Here is a 24627-nt window from a genome sequence, read left to right on the forward strand (position 1 = left end):
TCCTGTGCCTGCCCTGGCCACCAGTAAACAGGCAATCACCCCAGCCATGTTCTCAGTCTCCCAGGAGAGGGGGAAATGGGGAAGAGATGTAAAAAAGAGAAAGGTAAGGAGAGAGTAGTGTTGAGAGAGAACATGGATTGGGGGAGGGGGTAGGTTTGAGACACTTCATTTTCACTCATTTGAATGACTTTTTTTGGAGACTTGCAACACCCCCCCCCCCTTCTACACACATGCTCCATTTCCCTGTCCATAGCTCCCTCTTTTAGGAGAATGAATACAATGTATGCACAGTGCAATACAGCACGAGGGGGGCGGGTTAGTGGAGCCTGGCAACCTGGGTTCAAGCCCCAGTTCATCATTTGCTAGCTGTGTGACCTTGGCAAGTCACTTAATACCTGAGCCTCAGCTGCCCCGCGCATATAAAGTGGGAATAACGCTAGCGTTACTTTCTAGGGTACTGGCAGAGATTAAATACATGAAGCCCCTGGAACAGTGCCAGGCACTTACAGTCTATTGCGGCCTGCAGGTACGCAGATGTCCCGCTCCATTTCCCAGTTCCTTTTCCACCTGCCCAAGCAAGGGCAAGTATAAAGAAGAAATGGGGGATCCCTTTCTGACCCCACTGCCGGTCCCTTGAAACTGCTCTGTCAGACCTTCTAGATCAAGTCACTAGCCCCAGCACCCTAACTTTAACTGCCCCCCAAGCCCCCCTCAGTTCTCTTCTGCATGCACCCCTGTGCCCCAGCCTGTTAGCCTTTCCTCGCAACAACTAAGCTGTTCTCCCCTCTTCCAAATTCCCAGAACTGGGGTGGGTGGGTTTGGGCCTGGGGCTTCCCTCCTTCCTGAAAGGGGCATTTGAAACTCCACCACCATTTCTCAAAAGGTGAACCCAGCAGGGGTACCTGGGTGGCTCAGTTAAGCATCACATTCTTTTTTTTTTTAATGCTTATTTATGTAGAGTTGGGGGGAGGGGCAGAGGGTGAGAGAGAATCCCAATCCCAAGCATGCTCCATACTGTCAGTGCGGAGCCCTGCTGGGGGGCTCCATTTTACCAACCATTGAGACAAGACCTGAGTCCAAATCAAGAGTCAGACACTTAACCAACTGAACCATCCAGGCGCCCCAAGGAACTGACTCTTGATTTCAGCTCAAGTCATGCTCTCAGGGTTGCTGAGGTTGCGCCCTTGCATGGGGCTCTGCACTGACCGCGAAGAACCTGCTTGAGATTCTCTCTCTTTCTCTGCCCGACACCCCGCCCCCCGAATAAATAAATAGACTTAAAAAGATGTGAACCTAGCAGATAACCTTGGGGCATTTGCTCAAAGTACAGATTTTCCATTTCGTGCCAACAGAACTGAATCTGAATTTAGGGGTAGGGAGGATTTTTAAATACACATTAAAACTGAGATTTTAATCACAATTAAAATCCGTCTCCAAGAAAATAATCATCGGTGGGAGGTAGGGGCTCAGCGTCCCAAAGCAGGCAGGATGGTTTGTTAGACAAGTGTCTTCCCCAATTCAGGCAGGCTCAGCAGCAAAGAGAAAGGGACAAGGACTGGGACCAAAAAAAAGTGAGTCCTAGAAAGCTGGGACAAAAAAAGTGAGTCCTAGAAAGCTGGGAGCGGGGCGTGTAACTCCTTTCAAACCCCTCATCAACGTCCTCACCAATTACTGGGTGCTGAGGGAGTCGCAGTCCAGGAGCCATGGTCTCTCCGCCTCTCAGAAGCTGAAGTGGGGAGAAGAGGGCGGCTCTGGGCCATCTGCGCGGGGGTGGAAACTGAAGCCCAGAAGGCGACGGGCCTTGGTACAGAGCTGCTGCGGACCTTGGAATCCCGAGGCTCTGCTTCCTGACCCCCTCCCCCCAACCCCCCAATCCCCCCCCCCCCCCCCCCGCCCCACGCAGGCAGCAGCCCGGGAGCACGAGGTGGGGGCGTGGCTCTCTAAAACCCTCTCTCATCCGAAGCTCAGCCACAACTCCGGCCCCACCCATCCTGGAGAGCAGTCCTTTCCTCCGGCCTCAGTTTCCCCACCCGCGCCCGTGGTGTGTGTGTGTGTGTGTGTGTGTGTGTGTGTGTGTGTGTGTGTCGGGCAGGGGTACGGTGGGGAGGGGGATTCCCCACGGGAAAGCAGCCCAATCCCTCCCCCGGACTGTTCGAGACCCTGAACCGAAACAGGAGGCAGGACGCCCCCGGCCGGGAAGCGGCCCCAGCCCGGATTTCCCTCCCGGGTGGGGCCGCAATGACTCACCCCCCTCCCCCTTCCCCTGGTTTCCGTGTTTGCATTTCTCCTCCCGGCCACGTGGCGGCCTGCGCGGCCACTCGGCACCCCTACCCCGACACTCCGGCCGCGGCCGCCGCGACACACAACCCTGGGCCGCTCCTGCCCCCCTGGGGTTTCTCAGGCCTCCGACTGGTGCCCGCCCTACAACCCCGGAGTCCAGACTCCACCCCCGGCCCAGCCCGCCCCCTTCCCTGTGCCCTCCCCCACAGTAAGGCCGGGCGCCTCCTCCCTGCCCTCCCAGCCTGTCCCGGGGAGGGGAAGGGGGCGGGCAGCGTAGGGGGTGTGACAGCTCCCGCCCGGACCAGTGCCAGCTGCAGCCTCGCTTCGGCGCCCGGTGCCAGCTGGCTCATTCGTCTGGGACGGAGGCGGAGGCTTGGGGCTCCTTGCCGCTGGGGGGGGGACTCCCCCCTACGCCCCCTGCCCTCAACCCACCCAAAAGGAGCCTCTACACCCAACCGGTCGCCCTGGCAGCCAGTCCAGCTAGGAATTAGCCCTGTTCCGCTTCGCCTGGGGCTTACAGCCCACACACCTCCAGGAGGAGTAGGGGTCTCCATGAGGGTCTCCCCCTCCCCAACCTTTTGCTAGAGCCTGCAGGGCTGTGCAAGCTTGAGAAGGACCATGAAGGTGGGTAAAGTGGGGTCAGGGTGGGGAGGAGCAGGAGAGGAAGCTGACAGGGTGGGTGGGGTGTTTGGGTGGGAAAGAGAGGGCTGGTCAGGGGTGAAGGAGAAGGGGCGAAGAAGGGTTGAGCTGCAGCTGCATTTCTGGGGGATCCAGTGAGTCGGTAGCCTCATACTGGGAGGTGGTGGAGATCCCTCCAGGGACATGGGCAGTGGGGTGGGGCAGAAGTCCAAAGAAGACCGGGAAGAAAGGCCCGATCTCCGGTCCGCCAGCTGGAGACCCCTAAGTGCGCCAGACCGGCAGGCCCCAGTGAAGGTCTTCCTGTCCCTCCCCCGGCTCCTGGCAGGGTTGCAGCACCTCCGCCTGACCAGTCCAGAGGACTCAGAGGAAGTGGTTCTGCCTGGGGCAGTTGTGCCCTGGTCCAGCTGCCCCAGTCCCAGTCCCAGCCCCAGCCCCATGGCTCTCTGCCTTCCTCCCTGCGTCACAGGTGGGCTGGCCAGGTGAGAGCCGCTGGCAGGTGGGCCTGGCTGTGGAGGACAGCCCAGCTCTCGGAGCATCGCAGGTGGGAGGCCTCCCGGACGTGGTGCCGGAGGGGACCCTGCTCAACATGGTGCTGAAGAGGATGCACCGGCCCCGGAGCTGTTCTTACCAGCTGCTGCTTGAACACCAGCGCCCCAGCTGCATCCAGGGGCTCCGCTGGGTAAGTGCCCATCGTCTGTCGGGCCAGGGCCAGGCACCAAGGACTGCAGGAGGGCCTGGACTGGGAGAAAGAGCATGCTTCTGGGGGTGTAGGGGCTCCTGCTGGGCTGGACAGTGGGTCAAGCAGCTTGGCCGCCGTGCGCGTGGGTGGCTCACACAGCTGCCCCGTGTAGGTCCATGTGCATGTGGTACTCGCGTCTTCCCGTTGTGGCATGGGGCAGGGGGAGAGGGATTTGTCATTTGTGTCACCTCTGTGTGCCCTGAGGTGGGTGGTTGTGTGTTCTCCAGGTGGTGAGGGGAGGCATGTGTGAGACGCTGGGGGCCAGGTCAAGGTGGGAGGTGGGGTAAACTTGTTTACTGCTCTTGGTACATCACCGTGGCAACATTCTCCCTCAGTGACCAACAGAACTGCGTCAATTCTGCTTGATCTTGGGGTGAGGTGGTCACGTGAACAGTGCTTGGCATCTGGCTTTGGGGGACTCAGCGGGGGGGGGGGGCTCTGAGAAGTTTGGAGACTGGAGCTGGAGTCTCCCTTTGCCAGTGAAGAACATCCTGGAGCTGCGAGAATGAAGGAGAGGGCGGAGAGGGCAGGAGGGGAAGAGCAGTGGGGGCGGGGTGGGGGACAGGATAATGGTCGCAGGATCCAAATCAGCGGAGAAGCTCTCTCCGACCACCCAGACCTCACCGAGTTCCTTCACCTGAGATTCAGTGAGATTCAGTTGTGTGTCTGTTCTGTTGCCCACGGGGACAGCATTGGCAGGCGGCTGGGGGAGGGGGCGCTGGTACCAGGAGGGAACTTGGGCAAAGGGGTCGAGGGAAAACCAGAGCAGACGACAGAATTGGGAGAGCTTGTCACTTATGTCTCTTGTCGTCAAGTCCCTTTGAGTGGAGTGACTACCACCGTCAGCCTCTTTCCTCCCACCTCTTGCCCAATGGCCTTTATATTTATCAAAATAGGAGGCTGAGTGAGAAAAAACAAGGTCTGCGGAGGTGATGGGCTCTTCCTCAGCGTCGGAACTGGGAGGATAATCTAGGTGTCCCTAGCTCTCCCCCCAACCCCTCCCGCACTCCCTCCCTGGGTCTTCCTGGTCAGGGCCCTCTTGGGCCTGGGTCCTTCTCAAGATGGGGCTCTGGAGGAAGCAGGGGAGCTGGCCCCTTCTGGGCTAAGCTGTCTCCCCCACCCCGCCAGGTCACTGGTAGTAGCTATTGCTTGGAGCCCGTGGGCTGGAACCCTCCCTCCCTCCTTCCCTCTCAGTCTATAATTACTTGTGCATTTCCTGTCCCCTTCCCAGCTTGTAGAGGCAAGGTGGTGAGTGGGGGAAAGGTCAGGTGCCAGGACAATGAGGTCACTGGAGGATCCCTTGGGACCCAGAGTCTGGGAAGGGGTGGAAGAAGCCGCCAGGCTGTCTCCTGACTCCCTCAACCCCCAGAATCGAAGAGCTGGGGTGCGTGGGGAAGCCAGAAGGGCGATGTGAGGGTTGCTGGAGTGTAAATAGGGTGAAAGTCACAGAAACACAGCCCCTCTCTAGCCAGGTGTGTGTGGGGGAGGGGGGGTAGGTGGGAATTGGTGATTAAAGGGTACTTAGATTTTTAGGGCTAGGGGCCTGGGCCACACCCCGCCCTGCTGACCGTCTCTGGGGAATGGGTGAGTGGGGTGGCTTCAGCCCGATGCGGCTGCATTTAAGAGGTTCTGGGGACCAGTCAAGTCGCTCCTGTCACCTGTGAGATGATTCGTCTGGCCTAGGAGGGGCTCACATAAGGGAAGAAGTGCTTGTCGGGGAGTGTGCACATGTAGGGTAAGGGGTGGATGTTGTAAAGGGGTGGAGCTTAGGCGAACAGTGCTGGGAGTTATTCAGGCCATGCCTGCCTCTTAGAAAACCAGGGGGAAACCCATCAACCTCCTGAGGTCTGAAGAGAGTACTTTCTGTTGCTACTAGATCAGGACAAGAGAAATGAAAGCAGGTTACAGGAGGGTGAGGTTAGACAGAGGACGGACTTACCATCGATGGCAAAAGTGACACTGGGATGGGATGGAAGAACATCTCCTTTGGGAAGCATGAGAAGGAGAGGAGATCTTGTCCAATGCCCAGGAGCCAGAGAGGGATCAATTTATCTAGAGGCAGGGGCAAGATCAGGATGACCTCTGGGGGGCGTCCCGTAATCTCAGAGAAGCCTGGGATGCTTCCCTTTGAGTGATTGTTTGGGGAGAGGTGGCTAGATTCTCTAACTCAGAAAACATGCTTTCACGCAAGCGTGTTCAAACAATGGTAGTAGCTAATAGTTGTATAATACTTGTGTCCCAGGTAGCATTATAAGGCCTTTACCTTTTTCGTGTCAAGTGAGCCGACAATAGCCGTGAGCTAGATACCGGTGTCATTGTCTCCTTTTATAGATGAGAGAACAGAGGCACAGAGTGGCTAAGTGACAGGTCCAGGGCTGTACATTGGCTGAGAGACAAAGTTAGGCTTCTGTCCCAGGTGACCTGGCCATGGAGTCTGAGCTCATGGTGCACTTTCTTTTGCTGTAAATGAAAACACTGACACCCCAAAGCATCACCCTTCCCCTTGCGTCCTCTCCCTGTCCCAGCACATACAGCCCTGGCCTGAGACCCTAGCCATGGCCTAAGGGAACTGGTCTGACAGGTCCCCACGAGGCTCTCTGGCTCTGTGCCTGCCCCTTCAGCGTGGCTCTGACACTGAGTGACAGGGAGGGAAGGAGGGGGGGCAGGCTATGGCGCTGGTGCAGGGAAGCTAGCTACCCCCTCCTCTCCTACCCTGCGTCCTTCCTGTCCAGGCGGGAGAGGAGGCAGTGGTCAAGAGCCTTCCCCCTACCCATACCAGCCACTTCTTTCCAACTGAGAACCCCAAGCTGACGCTCGGGGTTATCACATCAGAGAGAGGGTCAGCCAAGGTACAACACTTCTTTGCATTGTGTCCAGGTAATAGGCACCCATCATAAAATAACGAAGTTTAATCGAGTTGCTTAACATTTACTAAGCGGTTACCACAAGCCAAGCATCGCTTTGAGTGCTTTATGTTATTAACTCATTTGATCCTCATAATTACCTGTGACATAGCTACTATTATCACGAACCCCATTTGACAGATGAGGAGACTGAGGCAGAGAGGTCAATGAGCAGCCAGGGTCACACAACTAGCTGGTAATGGGAAACTGAGATTTGGCCGAGACACATGGATGGCAAGCCCATGCCCTTGACCGTATCCTGAATAGTACCCCCACTGCCAGCCTAGGAGGCTCCCAGTGCATATGGACATAGTCCCAGAGGGACTATGACAAACCCACAGAACTTTGTTTAACGCCGTGTCTTCCAAACTTACTTGCCCGTGGAACATTCCTGAGGGCAGAATTTACCCTTCCATAGCATGAAGTGGGACAAACATGAGGCAGTGGAGGTGCCTGGGAGATGGTGACCTGTGCTTTGGAATCAGACAGGCACAGTGTGAATCCTGGTGGCCCTGTTTACCCACTCTCAGGACAGGTTATGTAACCTCGGAGCCTCCTTCTGTCTAGCTGTGAAACAGCAGACAAACACCTACTTTCGGGGCCACTGTTGGTTATTCAGTAGGATCTTGAATTTCTGAGTAGTTGTGTGACTCAGGGTAAGTTACTTCATCTTTTCTGGGCTCCTGCTTTCCTTGGCAAATTGGGAGGGATGCCTTCAGGAAACTTCCTCACCTCTGATGGGTCAGAGCCTCCTTCTTCTGATCCTCCTGCTTATTCCCTGGGGCAGGGCAGGAAACGGTTTAAACAAGGCCTGGAGATCTGGGATCTGGGTTGTGAGCTGGCACCTCCCCTCCTGATGTGCCCTCCAGGGTCAGAATAATACCAGGAAGGGAGCATATGCTGGAGCCTGGGTCTTGGGCACCAGAGAGTTGGGGCAGGGACCGGGGCCACCTGAGCCTTTTGACATGAACAACAACAAGTCATTAGTGTTCAGCACTGTTTGTTCCAACACAGGGGGCTGGCTGGGTAGCATTCCTGCCCTTCCTCCTTCCCTGGCTCCTCCTCCTCCTCCTCCTCCTCCTCCTCCTCCTCCTCCTCCTCCTCCTCATTTCCTGTTGCTAAGTCTCCAGGGCTCTGTGTCTGGCACCAGGCTGGGCCCCATGACCCGGGCAGGGATACCCTTGGGACACCTAGCGACTTCCGCCCAGCCCTGGGCCAGGCGCCTATGCATGCCAGACCTCAGGCCTCTGCCTGGCACACAGTGGGAAGATGCCAGGATGAGCAGAGGGGGTTCTGGCCCCAAGTCTGGTTGTACCCCAGCTTCCTAGCCAGGTCCTTTTCAGGGGCTGAGTGTAGATGGGAAAGCAGGAGAGAGAGCTGTCGAGAAGGGGGAAGGGAAGGAACAAGGCAGGTGCGGTAGGTGGGGTGAGAACAAGAATGTGAGCACTTCTGGAATTTATGCACGGCTGTCTGGCCATCCCAAGTACGTGTGACTGAGTTACACGGGCTCTTCACCCCAAGACTTCTGTTTCTTAAGTCAAAGAGGACGGACAGTCCCTGTTCTGCCTACTTGATATCTGGTCCTATTCTGTAGAGAATCAGGACATCGTGGAGGGAGACATACTTTGTAAACTATAAAGTGCTGCGCCTTTGGGAGGGCTCATAGAGGGTAGGGCATCCTGTCCAGAGAGGTCCACAAATTCCAGTTTTCAGGTGGCAGCAAAAGAAGGATCATGAGGGGCGCCTGGGTGGCTCAGTCGGTTAAACGTCCGACTTCAGCTCAGGTCACGATCTCGCGGTCCGTGAGTTTGAGCCCTGCATCGGGATCTGGGCTGATGGCTCGGAGCCTGGAGCCTGTTTCCGATTCTGTGTCTCCCTCTCTCTCTGCCCCTCCCCCGTTAATGCTCTGTCTCTCTCTGTCTCAAAAATAAATAAACGTTAAAAAAAAAAATTAAAAAAAAAAAAAAAAGAAGGCTCATGAGGGGCTTTCCAGCAAGCAGCCCGCCCTCTGCTTCACAGATGAGTAATAATAGCTAACATGTACATACAACTCTATGCCAGGCAGTGCTTTAAACATTCGGTACGAATCACTCACATAGCCCTTCCCAAAGCCTCTGTATTGGTATTACGAGTGTTTTATAGAGTTTATGGACAAGGAAACTGAGGCAGGGAGAAGTTAGCCATATGTTCGGGATCACACTGCTAAGAAATGGAGGATCAGGGATTTGAATCCAGGCGTCTCAGCGTCTTGTGGTTGGGGACAAAGCCTGGCTCAGGATCAGGCCTTGTGACTCTGGCCCAGAAGCAAGGGTTCTAGGCCTCCCTTCCAAGCCACTCACTTCCTGGCCTGTCATGGGCCTTCCTTACCTCCCATCCTCATGCTCTTCAGCTCTCTCCCCTGCACAGGTGTGGTTTACCTGGGAGCCTGGGCACACCTGGGCCCTGAGTAAGCAGAAGGGGGAGCTCATCTGCGGGGGTGTAGTGCGTGAGTCTAGAAGGAAGGCAAAGTTCTGGTGATAGGGTGGAAAGAGGCAGGTGCCTGGCATACAGGGGTGGTCGGGGAGAACTAGTGTATTTGTTGACTGAGTGTTTGGAGCTGGGGACTGGGCAGGGACTGAGAGAGACGGGAGAGGGCCGAGGTCTAAGAGCTGGATTTGAAGTCCTGGCACTAACGTGCAGACCCTCCCCCTCCTCCCACCCCTGCCCTTAGACGCCACTCACGGACAGTGAGGAGTCCCTGGATTTCAGCGTGAGCCTGGAGCAGGTACCAGCCGGGAGGGGAGGAGCCGGGAGGGGACAGCACCGCCGGGGGTCAGGGCTTGAACCTGCTGTGCTGCCCCTGTCCTAGGCCTCCACGGAGCGGGTGCTCCGGGCTGGGAAGCAGCTGCATCGACACCTCCTGGCCACCTGCCCGACCCTTATCCGAGACCGGAAGTACCACCTTAGGCTCTATCGGTGAGTGGAGGCCTGAGCCGCCTCCTTGCCCACCCCCATTTTCTCTCCCTTTTGCTCTACTTTGGACATCGGGGCTGAGTCCTGCTTCTGGCCTCGGAAGGCACTTGTTTCTTTTTAAATTTTTTTAAAGGTTGATGTATTTATTTTGAGAGAGAGAGAGAGGGAGAGAGAGAGAGAGAGAGCACGCATAAGCAGCGGAGGGACAGAGAGAGAGGGAGAGAGAAAATCCCAAGCAGTCTCCATGCTGTCACCACAGAGGGAAGGCACCTTTCTGACGGAAAGTCTTCCTTCTGCCCTCCACCCTCCTGCCACTTAATTCTCCCTCCTCTTTGTCCCCTCACCTCTTGTAGGCAGTGCTGCTCTGGCCGGGAGCTGGTGGATGGGATCTTGGCACTGAGCCTTGGAGTTCATTCCCGAAACCAAGCCGTTGGAATCTGCCAGGTGCTCCTGGATGAAGGTGCCCTTTGCCATGGTGAGCCCGAGCCCAGGGTGGGGCCCCCGTGGGGCCGGCTGGTCCTGGGGAGCAGGCATCCGGGGGTGCCTGCAATTGCAATGGGGTCTTTGTACCCACGCGGCCTCAATTTCCTCTCCTCACACCTGGGCCTCTGCCCTGCAGTGAAACACGACTGGACCTTCCAGGACCGAGATACCCAATTCTACCGCTTCCCCGGGCCAGAGCCAGAGCCCGTGGGAGTCCACGAGCTGGAGGAGGAACTGGTGGAGGCTATGGCCCTGCTCTCCCAGCGGGGGCCTGATGCCCTGCTCACTGTGGCGCTTCGAAAGCCGTGAGTCGGGTGCCCTGCACCCCACAATCCTGGGCCTCACATGGCTCTCAGACTCTGTAGTTTCTCAGTTTCATCGCTGAGAGTTTCCCTTACTTCTCGCTGGGTCATCTGGAGTCTTCCTTCCCCACCTCTGAACCCGTTTCTTCCTCTGTAACTGTGGGTGGGGGGGCACAGCACCTCCAAAGACCTGTCCGCTCAGGTGCCGCAGTGGCTGAGACGGGGGAGCTTTGGAGCCTGCAGGCAGGTTTGGGTTCAAATTCCAGTTCCGCTGGCTACTAGCTGGGTGGCCTTGGGCCTCTCCGTGCCAGCTTCCTCTTCTGTCAAAGGAGGATAACGATGCCCACGTCAGGGGTTGTCATGAGGGCAGAAATGATGCACTCGAAGCGCCTAGCCCTTGTCTGGCACACCGTGTGCACTCAGTGGTGGCTGGCCTGTTACGGGTAACAATCCAGCTGGCCTCGGGCCCAGAGCGTGGTGGGTGTAGCGGCTCCCGTGCCCTCAGACCCACGGTACACCGTGTGCCTCCCGGCCCTTCCGTGCCCACAGCCCAGGTCAGCGCACAGACGAGGAGCTGGACCTCATCTTCGAGGAGCTGCTGCATATCAAGGCCGTGGCCCACCTCTCCAACTCGGTCAGTCTGCCTGCCCTCACACTCTCCCCAGGACCCCCTCTCCCTGTGAGCCCCTGAGGCCCCAACTGCTGGGCCAGAAGACACGTCCCTCGCCTTGTGCCAAAGGCTGGGAAATGTCCATCTGATTTCTTGTTCCCAGCATCCTCATCCAGAAATCCTTCTGCCTCTCTTAGCTCATTTCCTCCCCTTGCCTCATATCCTGCTGAATCCCTGGCATCCGACCTAGCCACATCTCTGCCCCCGAGCACTTGTGTCTTTGGACCTAACCCCCCCCACCCCCCCGCCGCTTCGTACCCTGGGCTCACCCCACTGACCCTCCTCTCCCCACCTCACAGGTGAAGCGGGAATTAGCAGCAGTTCTGCTCTTTGAACCCCACAGCAGAGCAGGGACCGTGTGTAAGTCAGACAGGGGATAGGAAGCTGGGCAGCAGGGACCTGGACGTGGCAGAGGCCATGGAGAAGTGGGGGATGCCCACAGGAGTGTCTGATCTGTGCTTCCCTCAGTGTTCAGCCAGGGAGACAAGGGCACCTCGTGGTACATTATCTGGAAGGGATCTGTCAACGTGGTGACCCATGGTAAGGTGAGTTCTTCCTGTCTCCCCAGCCCCTGGGTTGTACCGGCTTCCCTGGTCCAAGTCCTCCCAGGAAGTACCTTCAATGGACCCAAGGTTGCCAATCTCCAGCTTTCCTCCTGCCTTGGGGTTCTCCCACCGTGCATCTGTTCTGAGTGTTGGGGGGCCTGGCTGGGCTGTGACTGAGACCTGGTTGCAGGGGCTGGTGACCACACTGCATGAGGGAGATGACTTTGGACAGCTGGCTCTGGTGAATGACGCACCCCGGGCAGCCACCATCATCCTGCGAGAAGATAACTGTCATTTTCTCCGTGTGGATAAGCAGGACTTCAACCGTATCATCAAGGTGCCATTACTGGGGGTGGGGAGGGCAGGGGACATGGCAGGGACATGTCTCTGCAGAAGTGGTAGGGGGTAAGGTAAGGGGCGTGGACAGAGAGGGCCTGTAAGGAGCAGGGAGAGGTAGGAGATGGGGGAACTTGGAGGTGATGGCTGGAGTATGGCCAAGTGAAGAGGGCAATAGCACACTGAGGAAGTTTAGCGAAACCCAAGAACTCCAGCTCAGTGTGGGAGACCGTGGGGGAAGGGGGTCACAGAGAGGTAGGGGACTAGGGTGTGAGGGGAGGCAGTGTAATGGAAAGGGGGAGCCACAGAGGGAGGCCAGTGAGGGATGGGTAGAGAGGGGCTCAGGCTGCATGATAGACAGGACTGGTAGGGCAGATCCAAGGCCATGGGCATGGAATGGGGTGGGAGAAGGGCTGAATGCCCTTGTGGGAGCCTTGTTGGTCTGGCATGGAGGTGGAGGGAGATGCTCTAAAATGGGGGAAAGGAGCCATGATGTGTGCTGAGCACTGGGTATGGCTTGTTGTCCAGGATGTGGAAGCAAAGACCATGAGGCTAGAAGAGCATGGCAAAGTGGTGTTGGTGCTGGAGAGAGCCTCCCAGGGCGCTGGCCCTTCTCGCCCCCCAACCCCAGGCAGGAACCGGTAACACACCCGCCATGCTCCTTCTGCACCCCTTCTCTCTTGCCCACCTTCTCTCCTTCCGTTTCCCAGGCTTTCTTCCCTTCCTCCATGTCCGACCCCCGCCTGCTGGTCTCCTGGGGATGGGGGGAAGGGGCACCCAGGGATAAGATGTGCCCCCCTCAGAGCCAGCTTTCCCTCCAACCCCAAGGTGGGACAGAACTGGCAAATAGGGAAGAGTGAGATGATGTGATTGATTATTGATGTCTGTCCCAGATACGGGAGTGGGAGTGGTAGCACGTGTGCTATGGACTGGCTGTTTCTGCTAGGTATACAGTGATGTCTGGCACCCCAGAGAAGATCCTAGAACTGCTCTTGGAGGCCATGCGGCCTGATTCCAGTGCTCATGACCCAACAGGTAGGGGCAAGAGACACCCTGCCTGCTGTGTGACTCAGCGGGTGGGCAGTGTAGTCAGGGAGAGGGCCAGGCACCCTGAGTCTGACCTCACTGGCTGCTGGGCTGGTCCATGTGGTCAGTCGGCAAAAAGTACTCGTTCCTGTGCTCTTGGCTTGGGTGGGGAGAGCTGTCACGGCGGCTGGACGTTGCTGGCACGCCGCCCATTATGGGACCGGGAGAAGGGCTACTCCAACTATGCCTATGTCAGTGCTCAGTAGACTTGATCTCTGAAGCCTCCTCCTGTCCCCTTGTCCCTGCCCTACAGAGACATTTCTCAGCGACTTCCTCCTGACCCACAGCGTCTTCATGCCTAGCGCCCAGCTTTGTGCTGCCCTCCTGCACCAATATCCTTCCAGCCCCGGGGTGACTAGGATGTCGTATGGAGCAGGGGGAAGGCATCCCTCACAGCATGGCTGTGCCGAACCCTCTGAAGTACCAGCCTCATGCCAGGGCCAGCTTGTCAGTGGGCCCTGGGCATCCTTGCCCCTCCTTTCCCGCCGTGTGGTGGGTGGTCTGGTTGGATGTTGTGGTCCCCTTGACCGGTGCCCACCTTCCACGCGGAGCCCTCAGGAGGCAGTGAGCAGGAGCACAGCACCTACGTCTGCAACAAAAGGCAGCAGGTCCTGCGGCTGGTCAGCCAGTGGGTGGCCCTGTATGGTCCCATGCTCTACGCTGACCCCGTGGCCACCAGCTTTCTCCAGGTACGTGGGAGTGAGGCAGGGCTGGACTGGGCTGCCAGCGTAGACGCAGCCACCTCTGTGTTGATGAATCTTGGCTCCTCCCAGAAACTCTCAGACCTGGTGAGCAGAGACGCCCGGCTTTGCATCCTGCTACGGGAGCAGTGGCCGGAGAGGCGGAAACACCACAGGTAATGCCTGGCTCCCAGTCAACTTTCCATATGCATGCCAGGCAGTGCATCAAGGACTGAGAACAGCACCCCTGGGGCCAAACGTGTGGCTTGAAATCCAAGCTGCACCGCCTGTAGCTGTGCCGCCTGGGCACGTTCCTCCCTCTCAGGGCTTTGGGCTCCAGTCTGGAAAACCAGGAGAGATCCTATCTCAGGAGGACAAAATGTTAGCGTGCCTTAAGAGCACCGAGCAGTGCCTTGCACGCCCTGTGTGCTCCACGAGCGTCGGCTGGGGTTGCTCATTTGTCTAGACCTGCTCGTTCAATTAGCTGTTCTTACCAGTCCCCTTGCTGTCCACCTCACGTCATGTTCGTGCATTCTCCTGCATCACGCAGTCACTCCCGTGTTATTCTCATATCCCGAGTGCACCTGCTGTCCTCACTTCCTCCATTCTGCACATATTTATTACCAAGCATCCTCAGGGCTGGTTCCTGCTGGCCACGCCCGGTGAATTCCCTAGAGCTTATCTTGGCCCTCCCAGACATTCCCATGGGGGCAGGTGAGGTTCAGGGAGAGCTCACCTGCAGTGGCCCCTGCCCAGTCTGACACCTGGGGTACTTCCTTGAACTCTCCTTCCCCTGCTGGCCTGGGGAAATCCCAGAGTGCAGTCTCTGGGTTGCAAGCCCCCGCTTTGCCCCTCTCTAGCTGGTGCTTACCATGTGTGCAAAACTCTGAGCCTCTGAGGAGGGTGGGTGGGATCCGGAGCCAGCCCTCCCTGCCCTGCCCTGCCCATGGGGGCCCCTGGTCTCATCTCACCTCCCTTCTCATTTGCTCCCCAGGATGGAAAATGGCTGTGGGAATGCATCTCCTCAGATGAAGGTGTCTGCATATGAACTGGCTCCTCTCACCTCTGTCTGGCCCTGGCTTCTTCTCTCTGCCCGCCTCCAGGACCACACGGCCCCTCCAGCCCCCACCCCAGGGGCTCTGCCTGGGAAGGGATCCCCATGCACAGACGCACCCCCGGGGCGGGGACAGGTGTTCACAGAGCACGAGCCATGTGTGGCACTGGGAGCTGGCCTGATGGGAGACACAGAGGCCCAAGGTCACCTCTCCACCCCTCCCTCACCCCAAGGGGCTTCTGTTGCATTTGGGAGGGAATCCATGTTCGCAGAGCCTGTTAGCAGTTCCCTGGGAGGTGAGGGGTGGTGCCTGAAGGCAGCCTCTGAAGCCCAGGGTTCTGGGTGCCCAGCACTCTGGGAGCCAGAGATGGCCCATACCGTTCCTGGCGGGGGCCCACAGGGAGCAAAGGGGAACGAGAACAGGGGGCAGGAGCCGAGATTTCTTGAGGCATGGTAGGAAAAAAAGACTGGAAAGGTAGGATGGGGCTGGTTGTGGGGAATGCTGCCCTGGGAAGAACAACCAGGCTCTCTGTGCCCAGCTGCCTGTCCCCACTCATCCTCCTGCTGGAGACTCTCACAGTTCCTCCTCTTCTATGGGCAACACTTGTTCCCCCCTCAGGGTCTGGAACTTTCTTTCTCTGGTTCTTTGCCCACCTGCATCCTTCCTATCTTTCCGATCTCGGCCAAAATGTTGGTTCCCAGGCCCCCCTCCCATCTCCCTATCCAGAGCATTCCCCACTCCCCGCAGGCCCCCTCTCTGCTTCCTCCAAGGTGTCTTCCATGATTCCCTTCAAAGCATTATGACCAGGTGGAGTCGTTTTGTTTCTTTGCCTACTTGCTTATTATCTGTTAGTGTCGGTCACGTCCCACTAGAATGAGGGAAGGGCCTCTGTTTCCCCAGGGCTCCCACACTGCCCGGCTCGTGCCTGATGCTCAGGAACTAGTGCGGAATCGCCCCCGTGTGCTGGGCACTGTGCTAGGTGCTGACAATGCGGTAGTAGGGGAGAGCCGCCCCTGGCCTCGTGGGGCTCATAGTCAAGTGAGGGACAGAACTGCTGAGCAGTGTCACGATGCAGGACGGGAAAGGAGGGAGTCTCTGAAAAGGGAAGGGCTGACTCGGGTCAGGATCAGGGAGAGCGACCCCAGGAGCCGAGAGCTGCAGGGTGTGAGGATCAAGGCAGTAGAGGACTGCAGTCAGGTTCAAGGGGAAGGGAGTCCACCTGTTAGGGACCCTGCAGGAGGGAGTGTGAGAAGGAGCGAGGAGACCGGGGAGGCATGCAGGGGCCACAACATGCAGGGCCCCGTGAGCCTCGGTAAGGGGTTTGGTGCTTGTTCTCCAAACCGTGTGAGCAGCTGGAGGTGTTGGAGCCACGGATTGACAAGGTCAGATGTGTGTTTTGAGTAAGTCAGCTAAGGAGCCTGTGCTTTATCCAGCAGACAATGATGGCCTTGAAACTATATTAGGAAGCTTAGTCTGGCTCAGGTCAGGCAGATTGGAGGGGGAGGGCGGGAGGCGACCGAGGGCCGAGGGTAGAGAATAGTAGGGCCATTGTAACACATGAAGAGGGAGGCCACTGGCAGGTGGAACAGGAGGTTGGCCTGGGCTGGGAGGAAGGGCGCAGAGGAACCCCCAGAACAAGATGACAAGCTGCGGGGAAGCCGGGCCAGGGGCGGGGGGCGGGGTCTGAACCTGGAGGATCTGCCGCCTGCAGAGCTGGAGGAGGAAGAGTCAGTATAGGCATTGGAAGAACAGTGGGGTGGGCAGAGGAATTGCGTTCCGGAGGCGTTTGCCCATCAGGGCTGTCCCATCGGCCCAGTGTTGGGGTCCAGTGAGAAGCGGCTGTGGGACTGGACAGGGCTGGTGACACGGGGGAGTAGATCATTGGTGGGTAAGAAGGGAGGGAGGGAGGGAGGGAGGGAGGGAGGGAGGAGCAGGTTAGGATTCCAGCTGTGGCACGTACAGCTGTGTGGCCTCATGCAGGTTATTAACCTCTCTGAGCCTCATTTATCTCCTCTATAAAATGGGAATAAGAATGATGATATTTTCGTCAAAGGGCTGTTGTGAATATTTAGACACTTAGAATAAGCCTGTGCTCAGCCTGATGTGTAGCAAATAGCAGACTAGCAAATGTAAGCCAAAGGAGGAAGAGGAAGAGAAAACCAGGACCAACAGCTCAGGTGTGCTCGTATTAGAACAGCCCTGGATCTACTTGGCAAAGGGGGTGACACACATGTACTAGGCACTGGCTTGTTTGTAGCCCTGCTCTGGCTCTTCTCAGGGAGCCATGGCGCCCGATGCCCGCTGGGGCTCGGATTCCGGCCGCCAGCAGACCCCATGCGTGGGCCCCATGCTCCCGTGACAGAGTCCTCTCCCTGGCTCTGCGTGCTCTCCTCTGTGTCCTCCGGGCCTTACTTTCTCTCCCTCTTAGGCCAGGAACATGCCTGTTTGGCTCCCCGGCCAGGACCAGCCCCTCCCCAGCAGCAACTGTGCCATTCGAGTTGGGGACAAAGGTTGGTGGTCCCAGCCGGCCAGGGCATAGCCTGCACCCTGCCGTCATCACCCTTGACCTTAGTTTGCCTGGCCGAGGAGGGCACGCTGGACTCCTCGGGGTCTCTGTTCCAAGCTTCCAGACAGAGTCTGCCCCCTGTGTGTCCCCTCCGCATCTCAGGGCCTCCCTACCTACTCCATGCAGCGAATCCCCCCAGGCTTCCCCTTGTCACCTGTCCTGCTTCCTGGGGATCCCCCGCCCCCACTGCTACCATTGCTGCTTGCTGACTTCTGGGTAGGGGCACCAAGGAGCCCCTTCCTCCAGCTCAGCCCCGTCTTCCTCTCCAGTCCCCTATGACATTTACCGGCCGGACCACTCAGTGCTGACCCTGAAGCTGCCTGTGACGGCCTCAGTGAGAGAGGTGATGGCAGCGTTGGCCCAGGAGGATGGCTGGACCAAGGGGCAGGAGCTGGTGAAGGTCAACTCTGCAGGCGGTGAGTCGTGTCTCTGGGCAGGGTGGCCCCGAGGGAGAGGCCCCTCGGATCCGTGCCCAGACTCCCCCCCATATTAAGATCATCATTTTAATCATATTCATCGATGTTAATGATGGCTAGCATTTAAGGGCAGTTCGTTATGTGTCTTCAAAGTGATCGGTGTGTGGTGTTTAAGAGCATGAGCTCTGGAGCCTGCTGTCTGCATTTGAGCCCCTCCGTGTCTGTAGGTCCTTGAGCAGGATATTTAATCTCTCTATGCTCTTTTTAGCACCTGTAAAATGGGGCTGATGAGAGTGCCTACTTCATAGAGGAACTGTGAGCAGTGCATGAGCTCGTTTATTTAAAGGTTTAGAATGGCGTCTGACACAGCAGTTCGTACATAGGTTTTATTATTATCATGCTCATATATCCATTTAATCCGAGTAACGACCTTATTGAGATAGGTACTTTCATCCTGTTTGCAGACGGGGAAACTGAAGCTCAAAGGGGTTATGGGCAATTTTCCCAAGTCCACATAGTAAATGAGAGACTCTGGCTTTTGACTCTAGGTAGTCCTCATTCATTCTGTCAGCCGGCAAACGTATTTGAGAGTCAGCTAATGGGCCAGTGAGGTGTTGGGAGATAGAGGCACCATGGCAGGTGAGATAGAGGAGCTTGATGGTTAGGACCAGAAACAGGACTCCCGGACCTGAGCTGGGATCCCAGGACCCACTGCTGACTAGCTGTGTGATCCTGGTCTGAGCAGAGAGCTTATTGGATTCCTCGTCTGTCACATGAGTACTAAAACTGCACAGGACTGCTGTGGCCATTAGACAAGATAACGTATATAAAACATTCAGCACGAGGAGGCACAAAGTTAGTGCTCAGAACGGGGCAGCGTGAGAATTATTTAGACCTGCTTTCAAGGAACTTGGGCCATCAGAAACCGCTGCGAGTTCTCCGTGAAGGACACAGCCCCGGGGTTGACAGCTGGAGCCCAGGGTAGACAGGAATTCGGGGTACCCAAAGAATGGAGGCAAGGAGTGGAGGCCAGAAAAGCAAAACCTTCTCCCCCTTCAGGAAGTGGGGAGACGGGATGAAGTCATGGGTGCCTGTGCTCTGTTCTGGGAAGCACCGCCCTCTGGTGGCCACCTGGAGAATTACAGTTGTCCAAGGACTTGATTGACACCCTACTATGAGGCAGAAGCTGTTTAGAGCACTGACCTTCAGATTGTTTAGATGGACTTCCATGTCAGTGACTCATATTTTGACCACAAGCCCCCTTCTATGTGTATATTTGCTTGTAAGTCATTTGCACATAGTCCTATACTAACATCGTATCAAGCTGCCTGCGACGTAAAAATGCAAAACAGATGAGAAAAATAAATATGAGGTAATATTGTTTTGGACACATGGATGGTCTCGTATATCTGGCTTTGGTGGCTACTGGCCTACAGACTGGGGACTCGAACGTGACTAAAAACACAGTCTTGGTCAGTAGGAAGTGGTGAAAATCAACACTAAGACCTCTGTAAGGCATTTCCAGTTTTCAAAGGGCTTTTCTATGCATCGTATACTTATGGCCACTACTTCCATAAATTAGTTTATTAGACTCGTGAGTAGTCACGGTAAGTCTTGCTGTCTCCATGTGACCAAGGAGGAACCTCAGGAAGACTCCAATATTGCCCAAGCTCTGCCTGTCTCGCTAAGAGCCCTGTCTCATCTTCCTCGGGTGTGCTGACCTGGGCAGTGCGGGTGTGTGGACACCTGCCCCTGTGCATTCAGAGCATCTGCCCAGGACTCCAACCTGGCTGCTGGCAGAAGGGGCCTCCCAGCCTCCCAAATGGGGCCTCTACCCTGCCTTCAGTGGCTCCCTGGCCTCCCTCTCTGCACCCCTACCCCTCCCAGCCCACTCTTTGCTCTCTTTGCAGATGCCATTGGCCTGCAGCCAGATGCCCGTGGTGTGGCCACATCGCTGGGGCTCAACGAACGGCTCTTTGTTGTCAACCCACAGGAAGTGCGCGAGCTGGTAGGAACAAGCAGGGTGCCAGGGAGGAGCTGTGTTTTAGGGGTGGCAGAGGTGGGTGGAGGGGAGGGTCATAGAGAGGGGAGAGGGGGGCCTGGCTCTGGCTGCTGCTGGACGTAAGGGAGAAGAGGAAGGAGTGGGCCTCAGCGGATGGGAAGGTTCCAGTTGCTGGGGAAGGGAGAGAGCTGGTTGAGAGCTCTCAAGGAGAAACAAGACCCCCCCCCTTGTTGGGGGCTCCCCCAGGAGACAGGAGCCATACAAGGAGGGGGTCTCCGCACCGGGGAGCCAGCAGGAGACTAGATGCCTCTTTGGGAAGCCCTATGCCTCAGAGGCCCTTCCGTTCCTGGTAGCAGCCCTACCCGCCCAGACACCCCTTCAACCACAGGCACGGAGTCTCCGCCCCCAACTCTCTCCTTCCCTGCGCCTGTCCCCTGGGTTGCTCAGGCACCCCTCCTGAGCTCTCTTCCACCTGCAGACCCCGCTCCCCGAGCAGCTGGGGCCCTCCGTGGGCTCTGCTGAGGGGCTGGACCTGGTGAGTGCCAAGGACCTGGCGGGCCAGCTGACGGACCACGACTGGAACCTCTTCAACAGTATCCACCAGGTGCGGGAGCAGAGAGGGGAGGGGAGAGGCGCAGACGGCAGGGGCACCTCGCCCGGTGTGGGCTGATCTCCCCTGCTGTCCCCCATCCAGGTGGAGCTGATCCACTATGTGCTGGGCCCCCAGCATCTGCGGGACGTCACCACCGCCAACCTGGAGCGTTTCATGCGCCGCTTCAACGAGCTCCAGTACTGGGTGGCCACAGAGCTGTGTCTCTGCCCTGTACCCGGCCTGCGGGCCCAGCTGCTCAGGAAGTTCATCAAGCTGGCTGCCCAGTGAGTACCTGTGGGGCCGGTGGGTGTGTGGCAGAGCCCTGAGGCCACCTTCTCTCACATCCCCGTCCCTGCTCAGTCGGAGCCCCAGATCCCCACCCCATCTAGCCCCAGCCCCCACAGAGGCAGTGCTGGCCCAGCCTGGTCCTGGCCCCAGGCTGGCTGTTGCCTGGGTGTGGGGACTCCATGGGTGTGGCTGCTTCCCCCTGAGGGCCTCTGGGTCTTCCACTCACAGCCTCAAGGAGCAAAAGAATCTCAATTCTTTCTTTGCCGTCATGTTTGGCCTCAGCAACTCGGCCATCAGCCGCCTGGCCCACACCTGGGAGGTAGGTATGATCTGGCGAGGTGGGGGGGGGGGGGGGCGTGCCCATCCTGGGAGTCCCGGTTGGGGATGGGGCTCCCGTCCCAGAGCAGTGACCGCTCCATCTGCCTGTCCTTTGCAGCGGCTGCCCCACAAAGTCCGGAAGCTGTACTCGGCCCTGGAGAGGCTGTTGGTGAGCGCTGGGCCTTGGCTCCTCCTTCCAGAAACCCTGATTCTGGGCTTCCCAGCAGCCCTTCTACATGTCTTTGGTCACTTCCAGGGTTTCCAGCCCTGGGTCAGAGCCTGACTCTCTCTGGGCTGAGAGTCTGGGCTGCTGGCTGAAGGACGGAGTGTGAGCATTATGAGGGAGCTGCGCAGTGCATTATATCCCTCAGTGCGGGGAGCATTGGCCGTGGCTATGATGTCCTGTATGAAGACCAGGACAGGGCCCACGTGGGGTCTGGCCTTGGGCTCTGATGCACCAGGGGAACATCAGGGGATCGCTGGTCTCCAGCCGACCTGCCTCAGGACCCTGGAAGCAAGTCCTGGCCCCAGACCCCACGGTGCACCGGGGCCTGTCAGTGGCCCCTCAGGGGATGCGAGGAGCCCGTGGGCTAAATTAGGCCAAATGATGAGGGAAGAGTAGGGGAGCCGACTGCCTCTCCCACTCCTCCTCCCTGCTAGGAATTGTTGGGGGGCTAAGAGGTTTGGAGAGTGTTCTCTTGAGAACTGGCACAAAGGTGCTTTTGTCAGCCTGGCTCTGAGCTCTTGGGAACAAAATTCCCTTTGCAGGCTCAAGAGGTTCAAAGGAATTTACTCGCTAGAGAGGGACAGGGGCAGAAACGAGAGAGAGAGAGAGAGAGAGTTTTGAAACCTGGAGGGCCCCTGAGAGACTAATGGCTGTGAAGTTTGCTTGGGGGGCTAACCAGAGGCCAGGAAGCCGCGTGCGCGCTGGCTGGCCGAGTGCTTCAGGTCTCCTCCTGCCTCTGCAGAGCCCGCCGTGGTGAGACCTGGGGCCCAGGGGAAGCGGAGCTCCGAGAGGATGGTGTTTGCTTGTGTCGCGGTGCGTGGTGGGTCATGCTGAGCGGGGCCCTCCCTCGCTCACTGTGGCTTCTTCCCTCTCAGGACCCCTCATGGAACCACCGAGTCTATCGACTGGCCCTCACCAAGCTCTCCCCTCCCATCATCCCCTTCATGCCCCTTCTTCTCAAAGGTAATAGGAACAGAGCTTACCCTTCTGCCTCCGCCCTTCCAGTCCTGTGCCTGTCTGTATGTCTATCTGACCCTTGGGGTGCTGACACGTTGGGGGCACAAAGATGAGTGAGGAGTTCCCAGGCTAGAAGCAGTGTTGAGACATGCAGGCAAGTGCTGGTGACATCAGATGGTCTCTGATACGAGAGGCCTAAGGGATACAAGGAAATTGCTCCAGGAGGTCAGAGGGGAACCGGAGGAAGAGGGCAGTGTGGGGCTGGGACAGACCCAAGGCTCTCATTATTGGCCCTTCGCCTTTCCTGGGCTGCAGGAAGGGGAAGAGCTTTGGGGACCTTTAAGCAAAACCCATCTCTTGGCAGACATGACCTTCATCCATGAGGGGAACCACACGCTGGTAGAGAATCTCATCAACTTTGAGAAGATGGTGAGTTCAAGGACAGTGAGAGTCTGCCCCTAGAGTGGGCTGGGGGATATGACTGTGGTCGTGGAAGGAGGTGGGGGGTGGGGCAGGAGATAGTCTAAAGGTATTATTAATAATACAGCTATGGGGGTGCCTGGGTGGCTCAGTCGGTTAAGCGTCCGACTCTTGCTTTCGGCTCGGGGCGTGATCTCGCGGGTCGTGAGTTCGTGCCCCACGTTGGGCTCTGGGCCTGCAGAGCCTGCTCGGGAGTCTCTCCCTCTTTCTCTGTCCCTCCCCGGCTTGTGTGCTCTCTGTCTCTCTCCAAATAAATAAACAAACTTCAAAAAATAATACAAATACGAATACTTCTTTTAAATAGCCCCTGCTTCACTCCCTTGCGTAGTGGAGAGGACAGCCTTTATCACCTCACCCTGCAACCAAGGCCCTCCAGGCCTCTTCCGCTCTAAGCCCTTCCTGATCTCTGTTCTTTCTCGCACTGCCTGCTCCCCGCGGGGCCGTTGGGTAGGCCGGGGCAAAGCAGACATGGCCCCATCTAGTCCCCGGGAGCGCCCCGCTCAAAGGGGGCTTGGTTACCAGCTGACCCACGGGCCACACCAGGGTCCTGCCCCTCAGGCCTGGTCTTCTGTCCTCACAGAGAATGATGGCCAGAGCCGTGAGGATGCTGCATCACTGCCGAAGCCACAGCAATGGTGAGAGGGCTGATAACCCTGCTAGGAGCCCCCGCCCCACCTCGTCCCCTTCCAGGCTCCGGCTCGGCCCAGTCTCCCTGATGCCCCACCCCCCTCACCCCTCGCAGTGCCCCTCTCACCGCTCAGAAGCCGCGTCTCCCACCTCCACGAGGACAGCCAGACAGCCAGGACATCCACGTGTAAGTGGGGCAGGGCTGGGTGCTGACGGGTCAGCCACGGCTGGCGTTTACACGCACTTGCACGTACGATGCCCTGAGCTCTCCCCTACACCTCTGTGACGTAGGTAGAATGTTATCCCAGCTTACAGATGTGCAAACAGGCCAGAGCACTGAAGTGACTTGGGCAAGGCCCCACAGTTAGTGACTCCAGGCCTGATTTTTTCGGTTGGTCTTCAGCTGCGTGAAGTGGGATTAAATCATAAGCCACAGTTCATATAACACTGTCATCATCGGCCCTTTATTTTATTTTATGTATGTATATATTGTGATAATATGATGAACACCGCTGGGCCCCAGCCAAGTGTGAGCACATTGACAAGAGCTTCCTCTCCCTACAGACCGTTTCCTCTTCCTGTGCTGCTAGAATATATTTATTTAGATATATTTATAAATATATAGACATATATACACACACGTGTACGTGTACATATCTCTTTAACGTGCTTCGTATATATGTTATGAGCACAAAATATTCTTTTGTTTCAGTTGTTTTTGAATTTAGTAAAAGGCGTATTATGCTGTATGGAATCTTGGGGACCTGTTTTTTTCTGAGTCTGAGCTCTTAACCACTCTTCTGCTCCAGACTGGGGGGGGGGGCGGTGGACAGTCTTCAGGACTGGCTGTGGGAAGCGGCCGGGTGAGGGGGTGGAGGGCAGCAAGGGTCGTTTGCTCCTTGTGGGAGAAGGGATGGGCTCTACCGAGTGGCATGGGTGCCCCCCCCCACTCTCCTCCCCACCCCCACTCCCACGTGGCATGGGTGACCCCCCCCTGACCACTCTCCCCTACGCCCTCCCTTTCCCCCACCCCCACAGGCTCTGAGCAGTCGCTGAACACCCGGAGTCCAGCCAGCACCTGGGCTTATGTCCAGCAGCTGAAGGTCATCGACAACCAGCGGGAACTCTCCCGCCTGTCCCGGGAGCTGGAGCCGTGAGGAGGCTGGGGCCCGAGCGGGCACTTCCCGTCAGGAAAGCCAGGGCACGCCCGGGGCCAAGAGGCCCACAGGCTGGCCACAGCTGGGCAGGGCTCTCCGCAGAGTGGACTCAAGGCCCTGGAGCGGGCAGCATGGAGGCAGCTGTCCCCTGTGATGACGGGTGGCCAAGGAGGACCTCGGAATGGAATGAGCCGGGGCCCAAGGCCAAGGAATGGGGGGCAGAGAGGCCCTGGAGTGGGTGGGAGAGCAGAGCAGGTGCTGGGACTCTGGGTTCAATAGAGAGCTCTCCGCACCAGGTTTTTCCCAGATTCTGTGTCTTGTGGCTTTG

General features: G+C 57.5%; 1 protein-coding gene across 2 annotated transcripts; it reads left to right on the forward strand.

Moving 5' to 3' along the window:
• The first annotated feature begins 2546 nt into the window (after positions 1–2546).
• RAPGEF3 (Rap guanine nucleotide exchange factor 3) lies at positions 2547–24607 on the forward strand. 2 transcript variants are annotated; one of them, XM_058743017.1, is made up of 28 exons: positions 2547–2904; positions 3386–3598; positions 9272–9325; positions 9410–9516; positions 9867–9988; positions 10133–10301; positions 10848–10932; positions 11268–11328; positions 11437–11513; positions 11704–11850; positions 12378–12490; positions 12796–12884; positions 13189–13267; positions 13474–13624; positions 13709–13791; positions 14610–14649; positions 17099–17180; positions 17506–17652; positions 19563–19660; positions 20133–20258; positions 20349–20530; positions 20763–20853; positions 20971–21021; positions 21954–22041; positions 22400–22464; positions 23096–23150; positions 23258–23329; positions 24181–24607. In XM_058743017.1, the coding sequence occupies exons 1-28, from the start codon at positions 2899–2901 to the stop codon at positions 24297–24299; spliced, it is 2772 nt and encodes a 923-aa protein (XP_058599000.1). In that variant the 5' UTR covers positions 2547–2898; the 3' UTR covers positions 24300–24607. The 2 variants fall into 2 exon arrangements, with proteins under 2 accessions (XP_058599000.1, XP_058599001.1); XM_058743018.1 differs by lacking the exons at positions 11268–11328; positions 11437–11513.
• The last annotated feature ends 20 nt before the right edge of the window (positions 24608–24627 follow it).

Source organism: Neofelis nebulosa, chromosome 8, assembly GCF_028018385.1.
Source record: "Neofelis nebulosa isolate mNeoNeb1 chromosome 8, mNeoNeb1.pri, whole genome shotgun sequence".
Lineage (NCBI taxonomy): Eukaryota > Metazoa > Chordata > Mammalia > Carnivora > Felidae > Neofelis > Neofelis nebulosa.

Bases quoted from the DNA above. Each gene is read 5' to 3' on its own strand.
- RAPGEF3 (XM_058743017.1), top strand. The intron at 17,653-19,562 runs GTGAGTCGTGTC...CTCTCTTTGCAG, and splicing joins GAAGGTCAACTCTGCAGGCG to ATGCCATTGGCCTGCAGCCA. The intron at 20,531-20,762 runs GTGAGTACCTGT...TTCCACTCACAG, and splicing joins TTCATCAAGCTGGCTGCCCA to CCTCAAGGAGCAAAAGAATC.